We start from the raw sequence: 17,621 nt of genomic DNA on the forward strand, positions 1-17,621 counted from the left end.
TAAGAACATTAACTACCCTTAATTCCCTAGAGTAGTCTTTCAATAGCATAGTCATTCAGTCCTCACCACGCTCATGTACCTTTTCATTTCCTCATACTCAAAAACTAAAGTCACATAAAAAGCTCCCGTATCACCCCCTATGGAAAGCAGCTCTAAGCTTAGGGTATTGAAAAGGAAAGTTATAAATCTGGTTTTTGGGGGGTTTTGTTTTTGTTTTTAGTTTATGGTTTTGTCAATTTACAAAATCAATTTAAAAATCTGAAAGTCACATCTATCTCTGAAGAACACCTTCCATCAGCACTGGTGGAAGGGAATACAAACAGACCAAGTATAGGGTACAAGCTGTGTTGCTGCATTAGCATTTTAATTTGTATCACGTTTTGAAGCATTGCCTTCCCAACTCCACTCATTGCACTTTTGGTTCACATTATGGAAATTCTCTGTGTATGCCTACTTAACTGTGGCATTGTGGAAATAAACATCCAGTATATGGGACTCAGAGCTATATCATGCTAAAATTCCCACAGCATAGGTAAAAAGCCTTTTGCAGGAAGGGGGACCTTACAGATCCACTTTGATTGCACTACCCTATCTGTTGACATGAACATAATTATCAGTTTGAAAATCTTGCAGGAAAAAAGATAGATATGAAAGGTTAAGCTTTTTAAAGTTGCTGGTTTGAGTCCCCCTTCCCTCCCCAAATGTGAACCTGAATTTTCTGTTGGTTTTTAAAATAACATTTAAGACTCAAAACTTGATTTGAGTCTAAATACCAACTCAGAGTTAATCTGTGCTTTTAAAGGTTGTCCATAAAAAGCCTGAATTTTTAAACTCTTTCACCCCATCAGAAGGGAAGCTAAGGCAAAACCAGAACAAAGTTAAGTTGATGCCAGACAATCCCAAACACTCCTATTTTTACTGCAAGTTAAAAGTTTCAAGGTAAAGTTGATGGGCTCTACCATAAGTATAAACCAAGTCTGACAGAACACATGAACACAAGACTGAGAGATACTAAACATTTTCACAGTTGAAGGTATAAGATACCCTTACTTGCTATAACAGTAAATGAATTACCACAAAAGGAATCCTTAAAGGATTCCTGTCTTGATATATTCCTACATATGCACAAGACAATCTCCTGAAGTCAGAGTCACTCTCTCATTTTTCTATATTTTTTTTAAGTTCATGTTTATAATGTACTTTCAATTTGATTTGACTTGATACAAGGCCTAACCTCCATGCTGCATCATCTCTGGTGTTGCCAAGAGGCAGGCCTTGGAACAGTGTTTCAAGTCCTGCTGAATGTCAGGGAGGCAAGAGCTTGCATAGCCAAACCACTAAATCACTAGCTAATGTTGATGTCACAGTGATGAAAGTGCTTATCTAGGCTAACTGCTCCGTAACACGCTTTCCCACTTTTTACATGCAACTCCTCTGCATAAAGGACATACCTTGACTCTTAGCATGCACCATCAAACACGTATTCTGAGAAGTATCTCAGTATGCGAAAGCATCCTGCCAAGGCCTTCAGAAACGTTTTCAGTGAACATATTTCAGCCAGCAAAAGTAAGCAATTAAACTTTTATTTATAATCATTTACATATGACTAAAAACATTCCCCACAAAATGCATACTTTCAGTTATCTTGTATTGAGCAGTGAAAATAGTAATCTCTTCATAGTAAAGCACCAAGGAGTACATCACAGAACAGTCAGAAACAGATTCCACATTATCAGTTTTTCCCCCATCACAATGCACATGACAAAGCTGAAGATCTTATAAAAAGCCTAAAAGTTCCAGAACAGATTCCAGAGTCACCTGAGTGCTTGGCAGGAACAGCATTATTTAGTAGCAGTTACATTTTTCTGACATTTTTTTTTTTTGCAAGAGAGCTACTTTTCACAAAACCAAGACAGATACAATTATGCCAAACATTGGGGTGCATATTTCATTGGGATTTTTTTAAATAGGAGTCAAACAGAACAGTTTGCTAGTAGAGTACCTACAACAACTGTAAGAGCAGATGTCAAGAGGAAAGAAAGAAAAAAGTCAGCTCATTATAGCCTGATAGGTGCCTGTAAGCAGTTGGGCCCCTACCAAGACCCACTACTCACTCAGCTTTTTCCATTATGTTTAATTAGCATTTCATTCAAACATACTACATTTAAGACAACAACATGGGTTTTTAAGTTAAGTTGTGTACATGGACAAAAATACCTGTACACAGTTTTGGTAGTTATTTAAAGCTGTAAAACTTACATGTAAAGGGGGGGTCCTATGGATCCCATTACGGACTAAAGAGAAATAACCATTATCAGTGTTACATACAGAACAATATTCTAATACAGAAAATAATACAGTTATCAAGTAATTCATTAGGGAGTACAATTGTTATACAAAAAGAGAAATGCTGCCTTTTTATCACTTCAGAACAGCAAATAAGAAGGCAACATTAGGAAAAGTGCACAGCAGAAAAGAATGGTTCAGTTTTCTGAAAAAGTGGATTTTTTTTCTTCAGACATCAGGCTTTTATCTGGAAAAATACTGGATTAGGATTGCTTATGTCCTCTCCCAGCTCAATCTCTTCTTGCATTAGCTCTCGGTAAGGCGCTTACTCTGACATGTAGGAACGATACATCAGGGCCACGATGATTGCTGCTATTGCTGGGATCACCCAGTTGGACCATGAACTGGAAGGAACGTTTTGAAACAGCAGTTTAGGAAGTGACAACCAGCAAGTCAAAACGAACAAACAAACAAAAACTTCTAACAAACAATATCATTGCTTACAGAAGTCCTTCCTCCCCACACCAACAAATACTTCAAAGGCACGGCAGCAAAATACCTGGCTGGCCACTAACACTCTAGCCAAGTAAAATAAATCTTGTACTGTTAAGGCCTTGTACTAGAGCTTACAAGAAGTTTGCTTACTAGAGTAAAGCTCTAGTAAGTAAGCAACATTTAAATCATGGCATGCTGCCCAGAGTATCATTCATTCAAAAGCCATTCAAGCAGCACATCATGTGACACTTCCAAGCACCCAAGCTCCCCACTGAGAGGCACGGAACAGTCCTCTGACATTTCAGCAAAAGCAATTGTCAGCAGGATATAACTTCATAAAGTTTGATTCAGTGGTGTTTCAAAGTGTTCTTCCCCTGCCCCAATTCTGACAGACTTTCCTTCTTACAGACATAATCCTCTTATTTCCCCTAGATGTATGATTTGCTACAAGTATTGCAAGGAAGGTGTCCATGTCAGTAAAAAGAGTCAGGCATGGCACCAAATGTCTTCTATTCACCTGGCAGTCACCAGAAATGAAAGCTTGTGAGACATAAACCATTTGGTAGATGCTGATACCTATCAAAGTGAGAAAAAAAATCTAGCTAGTAAGCCAACATGCTTGTAAAGTGGTACACAGATGCCAACTTGGACTTCATGTAGAAAAGAAATGTTCATGCACCACCCTCTGACATCTAAGCTTCCAGCAGACAGCAGCTATTCAGAAACGTAATCAGGAGGAACTTCAAGTTTGACATCAGGTGTCATACTATACCTGGAACTGGACTGAACAGTGGTAATAAGAGGTTCCTGGAAAGCAAAGCATAAAAAGATACATCAGGGAGACATTCCACTCCATCACCACTACCCCCTCAATTTTTCAAGACTCATTGTCAGGGTTTAAGCCTAGCCTGCTACTAAGTAGCATGCTGAAAACAGGACACTCATCAAGTGAGATTAATTTAAAACCAGCTCTGTGCATTGCATTTGGAAAGCATTTTCTCAGAACTCTCATAACAGACTGTTGTCTTAGAAACCAGTTAGCAGCAGTTTCTGTATCAACACTGCATCAAGTGTTATTAAAAGAAAAAAAAATATCGCCACAAAGAATTTTGTTCTAAGTTTTCATGAAGCCAACTTCAGCCTAAGGTTATGAAAAGCCTACCTTATGAGAAGTTCTAATTGCCTAAAGGATCCCTTACTTGTCTGAAATCTAATTAAAAAACACTCTAGTTCAGAGTGTTTTCAATTAGATTTGAACTAATACACAAACACTTCCTTTATCAAATCTACAATAAGAAAGCTACTAATTTACATGCACGAGGCTTATTAAACTCAGGTTTTTAGTGTGGTGTTTCAGATAGCTTAAGCATCAGTCAAATTATAGCTGTTTCTGATACTGATTTGGACACCTTGTTCAGTTTCCACAGGAAAAGTGCTACAAGATCAAATCCCAGTTAGGTACATGTGCACATTTCTATGAAGACTTACTACTTTGAATATTACTAACCGCACATGGCCCTAGTGCATTTATAAGATCCAAGCATTCAAACTGTACTTCAATTTCCATCACTGAAAAATTAGTTGTCCCAGCATAAATGGACTGCAAATACTCTGAAAGAGCAAGAGTACCAACACCCTCTCATGGGTTCAAACAGGCTCCTTTTGGAAGCACTCAAAACATCACAGGTTTGGATGTAACCATGTTTAAGAGTAGGACACAATGATTACATCTATACTGGTGGTGTGAATATCTCCATGAAAAACTAACCCCAAAGCCAGACAGCATGGAACAACTTGTATCTACACTATCAAGGCTAACACCTCATACAACAAACAACCTGTCACACCCAGGGCCAGGGGATGGCTCCCCCCTTGCCAAGACAGTAAGAAAAATACAGTGCAACTCATCAAAACTTGTTTTTAAACACTACCACACTGGACACGTACACTGAGGGTACTTTAAATACAGTGCAAGGACGAGGACATTTGAAAGCACAAGGCCTTGTGACTGCTTCTAGAGAGCCAAGGCACAGAGCTGAACCTGTCACATTGCCCCCCAGAGAACAGTGCAAAGTGAAACTATCCTATCAACTACACCCACACATCGTGCTGAAAGAAAGTGCTCCAGCTTCCTTCTGGAATAATGGAAAACATACATGCAGTGTAGATAACTATGACCAGCATTAAACAAGTGAGTAAGTCAGTCACTTGGATCTTAACTCCCTAATGGCCACCATGCTCTGGCCAAACTAATATTCTAATTACTTCAGTTTAGTAAGTTCCCGTGAGCTTAATCAAGGGATTGTACACTACAACTTGCATTGGGCAGTCAATTTCTCAGCTGTGTTTATCGTTGCTATTCTTACATCTTAAGTGTAAGCTGCCTTGAATTTCAAAAGGAATCCAAATAGCAGATGTTATTCTTGGTGGGGAAAAAAAAACAACTGAATTCCAGTTACCACTCCATTTCTTATTTTTATTCGTATACTAGTTGCAGTCCTTAATAAAAATTAATAATTGCTATAGCAAACATTTCAGGGTATTTTTTGTTTCCATCCCTTTAGCTTATTACTTTTTAAAAAAGCAGTCACTTTTAAGATCTTCCAATAATACTTAACAATGGTAAGATCCTATTCCTACTGCACTTCACCTAAAAATAATATTCAATTATTTCCTAATTGCACTGCTGCTGTTCTGCCAGCCCTGAGCAAACATACTCTATCCACACAGCAGCAGGAACTGTACAAATTAATCCCTGAAGCACTTGCTCCTTTAAAAGACATCTGTATTTTATTAGTTCTATAGTTGAGTGTCAACACAACTTTATTCTATTAAAGATAGGAAAAAAATAGAAAACAAGTGCAATACTGCACTGACAGAACACTCAGTAAAATCTACTGAAACAGTCAGGAAGCAAACAGTATTTTCACCTTGAAAAGGATTCATAATTGCAAATTAACTGATCTATAATACAGCACTCAAATGCCTCTATATTCTATTAGTGTTACCAATATATTATTAAGCATCACATTCCCCCTAAAAAAAAAAAACAAAAACATTTAGTTTAATCCATTCTGTCTATAAACTCATTTTTTCTTTAACTGAGTACTGGAAAACCATTTGGCAATTCTAGACTCACCTTTTTGCTACAGTGTAATGCCATCACACTTAGTAACCTCTTGGTTCAAACCACACAAATAAGAAAAAAACAGCTAACAGGAGGAGTAATTTGAAGCCATATTAATAGGTTTAAGATATTATTGATTTCAAACATTGCATTTAAATCAAGCTGAATTATTTTTGCCTCTGGGGTATACCATTTACAGACACTATACCCAATGCCTAAAAGAAAAAATGTGGCATTTCAGGAAACACTTACTGGTCGTTTCTGAAGCTTCCCTCTATCGTCCTGCAGGAAAAGAAGCAACAGACATTCAGACAAAACCCCAAAGTATTAAAAAAAAGTCACTAAATCCAGTATGCAATTTATTTTGTTAATGTGCACCTATTTTTACCAATGAATAAGGCTTATAAAAGAGCAGATGTCAGTGTATGATCCTGAGCTATCACAAACAAGATCACTTGCTTAAATAATACTTCCCAGTATGCAATAAAGAAGCAAAACCCACACCTCCAACATATTTCATTATTTCTTCTGCTCTTGTAAAAAATGCCTTTGCATTTTTTTTTGTCTCTAAACAGTACACATAACCTTAGCTTATGAGCTATTTCAATTGTATTACCTTGCTTCTGCCTAGTCTAACTTGTATTATCAGGCAAAGTCATTTAACTAGTTTTGTCCAACATCCTGTGCAATGGTCCTAAATTCTATGGATCTTTCATCAACTCATGAAGTTTTATTTAAAAGTCACATTCATTACAAAACACCCAACAGTATATAATCTTAACAGTGCAGTAATTACGCATTAACCTATCTTTTGGTTTCACATTAAATAAAAACAGGCACCTGTTAAACACGGAAGAAATTGACTGGTAGCCAGGTTAAGAACAACTTTACTGGCATCAACTGCTATCTGAACTAAGTAACAAGCAAGTAAGGTTGCAAATGTGCAGAGCAGAGTTATTTCATATTAAGGGAAGATGCATTACTAACATTTATCAAGAGATGACCTAAGAGACACACGATCAGGAATATTACTGTGAGACATGCTGCTCAAGACAGTGACACACGATCAGGAATATTACTGTGAGACATGCTGCTCAAGACAGTGATATTTACTTGAACACAAGACAGAACATACACAAAGCAAACAGAAGAGGGAAAGAGAAGAGGCAGGGATGGGCAATAAAGTAGAACAGATGGGCACATTAGCAGCCTAAACCTTTAACAAGTGGCTTTCAACTATTAAGATGCAGGAGAGATTAAATAAGGCCTATCTGAAGGAAGCCAAGGTAGCAGCTCTGTAGCTAAATGTAAATCCTTAAAAACTTGAGGCAGGAGAAAGGTTCTTGTTAGAAATACAGGAAATGGTAAGGACAGTATAGAAGAGAGGAAGCGACAGATGATCCAGTTGGAACTAATCATAAACAACCCTGACAACTACAAGTAGGGAACACTGAGAGGTCAAAATGAGGGAGCCAGAAAGAGAAGACAGAGCATCAAATTAGTAAGACAGTACTAGTACAATACTAGTACAAAGTACAATACTCACAACAGTCATTTTCTAAACATACAATCCTAGCTCTTCATATGTACTTTTAGATCCAGATGGAGGCCTGGCATTTATATTTACCATGACAAAATCAGCTGTTAGTAATCACTCTGCATATTGACATAAGGTCTAGACATTCTGACATACCACCTTCAGGGGTTAAGAGAGTCTCATTATATAGCTTACAGAGTACACCAGAAATGGCATGATTCCATATTTAGTTTATTCAAGAATTATGCTGTAAAATATTTCAAAGCAGCAAAATTTTAGATGTGACCACCTTTATGCTACACTAATCAAATACCTTCATACTGGGGGAAGGTATCTCCAGCCCAGGTCCATCCACAACTAGTGGTTTTTCTTTATTCTTATGTAAATTACTAGAGAAATAACTAGACACAAACTACTACAGTAAAGAGCAAGTAACAGTACGCTCAGATACTCACCGGGTGAAGCTCCCCAACAATAAAGGTTTCTGACATTGCCCTTGCATCTGAGGAATGGCCAACATCTTCAAAGTTCTCGGTAGCATCTCCCCCAGCTTGCTCCCTGAGGACCTCTTCACCACCTGGGTGCTGCAATTTTTAATGCATTTGAATTTGTTACTGAAAACTATTCCACATTTAAAAAAATGAAATATTTTAATTTCTAAAAATTAGTAAAATGTCCTTGCAAAGTCAACTGCTAGACTTCTTAGTGTAAACAAAAAGCTCTCCAGTAACTCAGAGAAGCTTATGTACTCTCTGAAGCCAAATCCAAGGAAAGTTTCTACTCCACCAGCACAAAATAGTAAAAGGCATTACCCATAGCAACTAAAGCATTTAGAACACCATTGGATTCAGTCTTTTCATAGCTCAACTATTAATATAAAGTTATATTCTGTAATCTCACTTCTGCAGGAAATGTGTATTTTTTATACAAAAAATGCCACACATACAGCCAAAGGGTAAAAGGCAAAAGGTCTAAACTGCAGCAAGAACATTCCAAGCTGACATAAAAAAGTTACTCGTAAGAGCAATCAAGCACTGGAACAGGTTGGCAAGGGAAAACACAACCTCCATCCTTTGGAGTTGCCTACACAAGGCACTAAGGATCCTCACTTTCAAGTTAATCCTAGTTTGGGCTGGGGTATGGACTAGATAACCTTACAGGGTCCTTTCCAAATGAAATTGCATGATTACCTAGTAAGTCAGCTATACTGTGGAATTGTTTAAGCACAACTGAAAGCTCATACAACACACTAGAATACCAATTTGTTTTTAGCAGACTACGGTACCTCAAAATTCCTTTGCTGATAAAACCCTCAAGATGTAGGGAAACCATCTCCCAGTATCTCCTAATATCTCAAAACCATCATCATTCCCTTAACCCAAATCCCTGTTCTCCACTGACTTTTATTCTTCCCCAGCATGCACTTCGATATTGCTGGCAGTTCCACATTTCCAACCAACAAATAACTCTGTATATACTGCAAAATCTAGCATTATCTTCTAGTTCAGGGCATTTTCTCAGCATCAAGTTGTTCATCTAACAGATACGTAACATGCCATAAAAATTCACTACTCAACTTTTAAGTAGGAAACTGCTACATAAACACGAGGAATGATTACGTGAACAAGCTGAATACACTTTAGTACTGCCTGGGAATAAAGCAACCATGAAGTAAGTTCTAATACTTGACCTGTGACACAGGAAATAAGGCTTTGGAGCATCAATTCTGGTTTTGATGCTTCTGACTACAGTGTCTGAAATGGGCAAAATTTCTACTAATTTAGGGTCATCTTGCCTGGAGCATCACTGAACAGGCTATGCTAAAACAGTAGGTTAAAGAAACGGCATAAACATTCCTGCTAGTCTAGGCAATTCAGGTTAGAATTTACTTCACATTCGCCACATTAATCTATCAATCCTTCTCTTCCAAAAAAAAAACAAGATTTCTTTATACAGATCAGGAAGACACTATTATTACTAGTTTCCAGTAGTACCACAACTCCAAAACTCAAATCTTTGCATTAAAGGCAGACATTTATTTTAATAGTTGAAGTTGCCTTAAACCCTAGCACACACACAAAAAAAACCCGACAAAACAAAAAAACCCACCCCTATGTAACACTTTAAAAAGCCGAGATACCACAGCCAGAATGGTAAGGGATCCCTACCATGACTAAGCAAAAGTGAGATTAGGCAACTGATAAAGAGACTAGGCACAACAGCTGAGCCAAATAAAGGTTAGAAGAGTGCATGCAGAGTAAAGATTACGCAAGCAGATGTGTAAATATGGCACGTTCACTAAAATCCTGCCCTTGAATCCATTCTGATAAGTATTCAGGGAAAGGACTAGACAAAAGTTGAGGGATCACTCAAGTTCAGCGCCTTGAAGCTTATAACACATTTAAGAAACTGAACTTCAGTTTAACAGGCTGTAACAGATATTGCCACAATTAGGACTTTAAAGAATACCTGCAGTAATGTGAGGTGTGGGGCTTATGGTTTTTTTGTTTGTTTTTTTTTTTAAATATCATGCTAAAGGATTCTACTCCCCAAAACACACACACAAATATATGCAGTATCTTCAGCAGAAAAAGGCAAAATTCCTTAAAAAAACATACCTAAGACATCAACAAGCAGAAGGAACCAAAGTTAAACTACCCATAAAGCACTAGTTGCATAAGTAGCATGTAGATTCAGATACATGCACTGCAGTGAAACCACTGCACAACTAGGTAAAACACTAGTTACTCCAGCAAGCTGTCAATACTACATGGTTTACACTAGTTACCCCCAATAATTCACCAGCCAACTATGTTGGTTATCTCCCAGTATAACAGCATCTACATTAAAACTATTCCACAGAGTACTTCAACCTGCAGGTTGCTGACTAACAGAATGACCGTATATTAATTTGTTCACAAATCCTTCTGTTGTGCCACTACGAAGAAATCACGTGGCTATATGGGCAACTTCACTGAGGCACTTAGCTTTTCTCTGTAGAATTAGCTTTTGGTCTAACTAGTAACTGATCCCCTCTGTCTATGAAACCACAATATTAATGTCACCACAGTGACTGTGACCAGCCCTCTCAGTAGCCAGCACACAGCAGCGGAAGGAGACAAGCTGCCTGACCTCTGCCACCACAGCTGGAAAACAGGTAGTATTTTTCCACTCACATCACCAAGGCTAAGTTAGAGATAACCAGACATAGAATTCTTCAGCTATATTGCAGATGACACTAGTAACCTACTAGACACACATAGAAGTATTCTGAAAAAGTACATTAAAGCTAAGCCCTTCTATTAGATGGTACCTCTGCATAAAGATGCAAACAACTAGCACGCAATACAAGCTATTAATGAAGAGTCTTCACCTCCCTTAATGAAAGAGAGCAACTGTAATGTCTCACAAAAGGCAAGAATTGACTTTTCTATCAAAAGCAGAGAATTTTCCATGGCTTACCAAGTTTCTCAAGGCTTGTTTACACAGGGTATTTGTTCACGCTTCTGCCTGGTGAACAAAGATTTCTACCAGAATTTCTACTTTAATGAGGAGCCTCTGGACAGCCCCTGAAACTGAAGAGCCTGATAAATTATATAGATAGCGACTTCTAAACTGAAATCTTGCTGATGCAAATAACTGAAGTATTTTGCAGGCAAAATAGTGGGTCAAAGGAAACAAGAAAGCTTGTGTTGATAAATTAAGCTAGTCCGGCTCATTCCTAGGATACTCCCAATAAAGCAACATAGATATTTAAGTTACATGCATAACATATCTGTACAGAGCCAGCACTAATACACAGCATAGACTAATTCTTAACAGCAACACATTAGAAAGTTTTAGATAAGGCACAATAAGCAGTTAAACTTGCTGCCCTCATCTGGGTCAGAAGTCCATAATTACTTCAGCCTGAACACCTATCGCCTCTTCCCCCTCTCACTACAGTCATGAAACTTTTTCAGTATCATAGTTCAAGACTCTATTAAAGTATAACTACCCTAACTCATAACTGCTCTAATGCACAATACCTGGCCCCTCCCCCTTCCCATATGAGAGTCCACTTTTAACTTTTAGTGAGATTAGCAATGGCCTTCATCAGTGGCAGTCTTGTAAATTCAAGTTTTGTTTTCTGCACTACAGGGAATGAGAAGCAGAGATGGGCAGCAACAAAGCCAGGAACACCAGGATAACCTCAGCGTTATTGTGCAAGACAGACAGAATAACCACGTTTTCAGACTGCATGAAAGTGGCCTTAAGAGAGTCCCCTAAATTATTTCCATCTTGTAACTAAGTTATAGGATAGAAATTCTGTACTCATGCAAAATTTTAGAAGCCAGGATCTTTTTACAAGTGTATTTTTGAAAACCAACATCACGGTTTTACATAAAGTACAGAAGAAATGCCCTGTAACTGGGTGCCCATTTCCCCATTTCCAATTATAGCTTGCAGTGCCTAGTGTAAAAGAGTGCTAAGAAGTGCAATTTTTTCCACAGCATTTGCAAATTCTCCCACAAGCTTAATCAGAACTTAGGGTAGTGACAAAACTAGTTTTAATTCTTAAACTGCAAGGTTCTGCAATAAAAACTCACAAGATACACTGACAGACCTCAAAATGTGCTAGTACCAGCACCCTTCACTGCAAACTTTTAGTACCTTCCACGTTTAAACTAATGACATTACTCCTGCACAGTATCATTGTACTGAATGAATGCAAGTTTTTGGCACATAGAGGACAGAACATTTTTCATTCTGACAGTAAAACAGTATTTGCTCTTCTGCAGTTTGAGCAGCATGACTAAACAGATTTTGTGGGAGCTGCCCATTCTGTTTAGAAATAGCGCTGTGAAAGCTCAAGTTCATACTTTCTGAAAATCCATTTTCATTGGCCATTAATGTTTTTGCTAGATTTTGAGTCCACCAACAACTGAAATAACAAAAAGTCTGCATTGCATCAATTTTAGACACGTACCACAGTTTCTGGAACAAAGTATTTCTCTCAGAGACATGCTCCTATTCTTGTTAGCTTCTTTGCCTTATTTAAGGAATTCAACCAAATTCCCACAAAAGCCTTAGGGAACTCTCACCACAATGGGAAGCAGATCAAGATTCTTATTTTTATAGGCTCAGCTACTCTTATTTAGCTCATTAGATGTCAAAGTTTGACTAGTAGGATTACCTCATGAATCCATTAACTGACATTTAATAGTTAAATTATGTTGGTAATGCTCAGCAGTATTAATCATATACGTATTTTATCAGCAATACAGATATAGCCATAGAGATCCTGCTGTGATTAAACATGAATTTTCCTTTAAATGACATAGAGCCTGAAACTATGGAAAAGTTTCACAACTTTTCTGTAATACAAGTCCAACAGCCTTTGAATGAAAAAGCTGATATACAAGTTTCTGTTTTCAAGAATAGTCTTTCATACCAAGAGCTTTCAGATACTGAACCGCAAAAGACAAGGTCTCTTGATTTCCTCCTCTAGAGAGCATACTTTGATATCCAAAGAAAATTCAGAGATATATATTCAAGTTATAAACTCTGCTAAGATCTGCCATTTAAAAAAATACACACGCAAAAAAAGCAGTTGCTGGAATCTTCATCTTCAGTAATCCCCAAGATAAGGCATCAAAATACATAATCCTTTCCTTCTCCAGCACTTCATATGTATTTCAAAAGACTTTTTTTATAAGCCTTGTCCTCAGGAAACCAAGCCAACATGGTCACACTATGTGATGCCTCCACTCCAGCCTCACCACTCCCAAAACACATACACATCACCGCCCCCTATCCACTTACTATCCGACTTCAAAGAAATGCTCAGAGGCTGATGGCTCCCAAGAACAAACCAAACTTTCCTAAACATCTATAAGCTTTCTAAACAGACAACAGCTCCATTACAGCACTGTAGGAGAGTGAAAAGCAGCAGCATACTTTCACTTACTAGACATGAGAGCATTCAGTGTCTTTAACAGTGAAGCACTGTAAATTTTTCAACTTCGTAATCAATAAGAAAACATTTCCATAGGTTAATGCAATGGCTGGAGAGACTGCTTGCTGAATTAAGAAACTGGACCAGGGAAGTAAGCTTCTGTCCCCAGTTCTTGACTCCTTAGTCAACTGATACTTTTACTTACTTAATACTTGGAAGAGGAGGCCTGAGGTGATGCTTTAGCAGAGCATCCTCTTTACTACTACTAGACTTGTCATAGTAGCCTACATTTAATTCTTGAAATACTTTAAGCTTTTATACTCCTAGAAGGAGCTGCAAGAAGCAAAACTAGGTTTAATCAATAATGCTGTTGAAACAGCTAATGTAATTCTTACTTCACTGAGAAATATTTACAGTAGTCTGGAACAAACCAGCAAGAGGCTAGCTCCAATTTCTCCTCATCTATTACAGGCAAATGCCTCAGGGCATCTTCACAGTGTCAAAAGAATTAGCACATCACTTGAAAAATTAACCAGGTATCAAAAGCATATATTAGAAAAAAAGTAGTAAAAAAGTGGCCTATGTAACATTTTATTCTGTGTTCCATACCAAAAGTCACCAACACAAGAAACATGACAGTATCAAACAGCTTTCCTTAAGAATGTAGCTTCATTTAAATACTTTGTTGAAAATTGTCATCTAACCTCATTTATTGTCTCAGAATATGACTTGGGAATTTCAGCTCCAAACACCCATATTCTATTGAAAGCTCTTTAGAGCAAGGAAAAAAAAAAGGTTTACCCAAGTGCATCAGACATTCCACAGTTGTCAAAAACACAACTATTCAACTACTTACAGGCAAGCCGAATTCTTTTGATAGGCTGCTGAATTAGTAACATCATCCTGAAAGTTGCAATGAAGACTTTCTTGGAGAAATCTGGTAGGTGGGGCCTCTTAACAATAACCAATTTCATCACGTACTGAAGGAAGAGGCTGTCAGTTCCCTTGTGCAGCTACTTACATCCAAAAGCTCATAATGTTCTGCTGGATTTTGTCAAGTGCGGGGCTTTTTTTTCTTTCCCTTGTGTTGTGTTCAGCTTAGAGTTTTGTGTGCATGTTGTGTATGATCAGCCTCTCCTGCAACTAATCTGGAAGCGCTTACACAGTTATGTATCAACCAAAACTAATCAAGTTTTCAAAAACAGCTACTTCAATTTTCAGGCCATATGAAAAACTTTATTTTCCTCCAGGCAGTCTATAATTAAACTGGTCTTTCCTGCATAACCGAACAAACATTTCCATAACTAAAGGATAAACCAAACCTGAGACAGAGCTAGATGAAAAATAATCAAGGAAGAGTTAACAGATCAATTTCACAATACTGCCTCACTGAAAAGCCAAATTGTGCTGACACGCAGCTAAAGAGTGACATACTATCTGTGCCAACACTGCCTTTTAAAAACGGCTTGTGCACCTCTTATTTCTAAAATTCTCAATTTAGGTTCTGAATTTTAAGTTTATAACCACAAAAATCAAGATGGAGCTGCAGGGCTACTTAGGTTTGCATTCTGTCATGTCTCTACAAACCTAAACTGCACCCTCAAAGAAATCACTGTAAATCTACAGTAACACTTAACTGGATGCTAGACCTTTGCAGAGGGGGTATAATGGGAGTGAGAGAAAAAAGTTACCACTACTTGCTCAGTAGCTGCATTTCTGAATCTCCACTGAAGAAAGTTTCAGACAAAGAACTAAAATGCCTCTTTGTTAACCATGACTATCAGCGTTTACATCAGTTCTTCACCATCAGCAAGTGATGAAAAAACATCAATCATTAACCAGAGGAGGGGAACAAAACAACCAACCAAAGGCATTCCACCCGACCACCGCACTAGTTTGATCGCATACCCACGCCGAGTGCTTTGTGACACCAGCAAGGGCATAAAGCCTCCGGGCACTGCGGTTTATACCATGGCACAGAGTTTAAAGGCAGGTGAAGGGAGCGAGCAGTTCCTAGCAACAGGTTACATGCAGTGGATGACAGCGTGCCCGGCACACTCAGGTTTTGCTTGCCCCAGCGCGGGGCGCCCGCAGCATAACCCGCCGTTAGGGCCTCCCTCGCGCGCCTCCAACGCCTGCCGGCCCCACCGCCCTCCAGCCCAAGGCCAGCAACCGCCACACGATCGTCTCGGCAGCACGACCTCGGCAAGCCGGCGGCAGCACCTCGCCCCGCCGCGACCGCCTCGCACCCGTCCCTCGGTGGAGGCCGCCGGAAGCCCGCAGCGGGCTGCAGCCCTGGCCACAGAGCGGGCAGCTAGCCGGCATCGCCCCACCAGGGTCCCCTTCTCCCTCCCCGGACACCCACCTCATCCAGAAACTTAGTGAGATCGTAGATGCGGTGGTGCAGGATGATCCAGGTACTCTGGCTGTTGTTGTGCTTCTGCACCTCCTCCAGCCGGTAGTACCGGCCCCGCCACGGCTCGCTGCCAGACTCGCTAGAGCCCACCATTGCACCTCTGCTCAACGCCGCCTCCCCAGCAGACTACAACCCCACAGCCCGACGCACACTGACCTGAGCCCCACTGCAAGCCTATCACCGCCCGTCCCCTCGCTTGCCGGCTTCTCATTGGAGGAGACAACCGCCGCTCAAGGAAGGCAGCAGGCTGGTGAGCGCGGTGGGCGGGACCTGTGAGGGGTGGGCCGGCGGCCTCATGCCTGCTTTCTCTCCTCACCCACTACTCTCGCGGCGGCGAACTTGCGCGGCTCTCTCCATGTGACCAGACGCGGTCACGTGTCGCTCTCGCCGGCGTCTGTCAGGCCGTGGCCGGGGGTCGAACTCGTAGCCCTTCCTTCTACCCCCCGACTTGGCGAGACGGGCGCTTCTGTGTGGCGGTGGTTGTAACTTGAGCGCACGCCGGCCGTCTCCTCAGTCAAGTGCTGCTTGTTGCTCAGCTACTGCGCCTTTGCTGCCTGCGCACTTCAGCTTTAAGAGCAGGCAGATGTTACAGCCGAAACAGAACGCGGCTGCCTGCTGGCGCTGAATGGCGCTGCCGCCGCTCGGTTCGTCCTGCAGGAAAACCCTTCCGGCTGCTCGTAGAGCGTTACGCCTGCCTGGTCCTCCCAGCCTCCCGGCGGCTCACCAAGCAGCGGCTGGGGCACAGCGCCGCGGAGCCACCTCGCAGCTCCCTTCCGTCCCCGCCCGTTTTCTCGCTCAGGAACCCTGAACACGGGTCGGCAAGTCGCGGGGGCTGCCCGTACCGCCAGCGGCCGCCCTGCCTTCTTAGGCGGGCGGCTGTGCCCTCAGCGCGGAGTCGTCATCCCCCTCCCCACCCCCTAGCCCTCACCCGCATGCGCGGCGGCGGTTCCTCGCGCGGAAGGCGGGAATTGTGTAGCTGCCTCAGCGGTCCGCGTACCCTGTGAGGGAGGCCAGCGGCAGCGCGAGAAGAGACCCGGTCAAAGGTGCCTCCTTACAGCCATCCCTATGTCCTTCTATTTTATAGAAGCTAAAACTCGGTTCATTCCGTGTGGCCTTTGACAGTATTGTTCAGCTGTTGGGCCAGAAATGTGTTTTTCTTTAAGGGTAAGAAACAAGGAAACATGTTAAATTAGTTATGAAACACTGACCGTGTGCTTTTTATAGGATATGGCTGAGGTTGATCTTTTTAATGTGTAATACTGTTAAGCAAAGCAAAGAAAAATCAGAACAACAAAGTTGTCTTTGACATTGTTCCTCGAAAAATGTTTCCAATTCATAATTTTTTTATAATGATTTGCAAAATTGCTCTTCAGGTGAATACCTGGTGGCTTCCTAAAATTTGGAAACAAAAATATTTATTGATATCTTCACTGTGCAGATAAGATCATTTCGCAAAAGGTTTTTAGGGTTTGGAGGGGGGAGAACTATCAAAACAGCTTTTTTTGGTGTGCAGTGTTTATTCCTGGCTTTTTATAACAGCAGACTTTCTACCTGCTTGTTTTTCTTCAAAACACTTTGATTGAGAAAGGTGCTATAGTTAAAAGGTGTATTTTCTTTAAATAATGAAATATTAGTTACCCTTTTTTGTCATAAATATTATAGTTCCTTTACTATAAGCCTTGCATGTGCTGCAACAGGCATCATCCAACAGGCTGGAACAGCACAGCTGCTTGTGTGTTTCCATGTTCTTGGTTTTCATTCTCTGCCACAGTACAGCCATGGTCTTTATATGACTAAGCACATCTTTGTGGAGCTCCTGGGA

At 40.3% G+C, this 17,621-nt stretch overlaps 1 protein-coding gene across 1 annotated transcript; it reads right to left on the minus strand.

Annotated features, from left to right (window-relative positions):
- Positions 1 to 1,567: 1,567 nt before the first annotated feature.
- On the minus strand, positions 1,568 to 15,941 carry LOC133267018 (cytochrome b5). The gene is made up of 5 exons (XM_061448905.1): positions 15,749 to 15,941; positions 7,901 to 8,029; positions 6,161 to 6,190; positions 3,554 to 3,588; positions 1,568 to 2,690 (listed from the first exon to the last, which is right to left on the minus strand). Exons 1-5 carry the CDS (start codon positions 15,890 to 15,892, stop codon positions 2,612 to 2,614), a joined length of 417 nt encoding a protein of 138 aa, XP_061304889.1. The 5' UTR covers positions 15,893 to 15,941; the 3' UTR covers positions 1,568 to 2,611.
- Between the last annotated feature and the right edge of the window lie 1,680 nt (positions 15,942 to 17,621).

The sequence above is a fragment of the Pezoporus flaviventris genome, unplaced genomic scaffold (assembly GCF_033815535.1).
Source record: "Pezoporus flaviventris isolate CSIRO_AGI_PZ_B2104156 unplaced genomic scaffold, CSIRO_AGI_Pfla_v1 ptg000007l, whole genome shotgun sequence".
NCBI lineage: Eukaryota > Metazoa > Chordata > Aves > Psittaciformes > Psittacidae > Pezoporus > Pezoporus flaviventris.

What these genes read in the sequence shown, in the direction of transcription:
- LOC133267018 (XM_061448905.1), bottom strand. Translation starts at nt 15,892, where the DNA reads ATGGTGGGCTCTAGCGAGTCTGGCAGCGAGCCGTGGCGGGGCCGGTAC. An exon ending in TCACTAAGTTTCTGGATGAG is followed by an intron (nt 8,030 to 15,748) that starts GTGGGTGTCCGG and finishes TAAAAATTGCAG; the next exon opens with CACCCAGGTGGTGAAGAGGT. An exon ending in TTGTTGGGGAGCTTCACCCG is followed by an intron (nt 6,191 to 7,900) that starts GTGAGTATCTGA and finishes CTTTTCCTGCAG; the next exon opens with GACGATAGAGGGAAGCTTCA.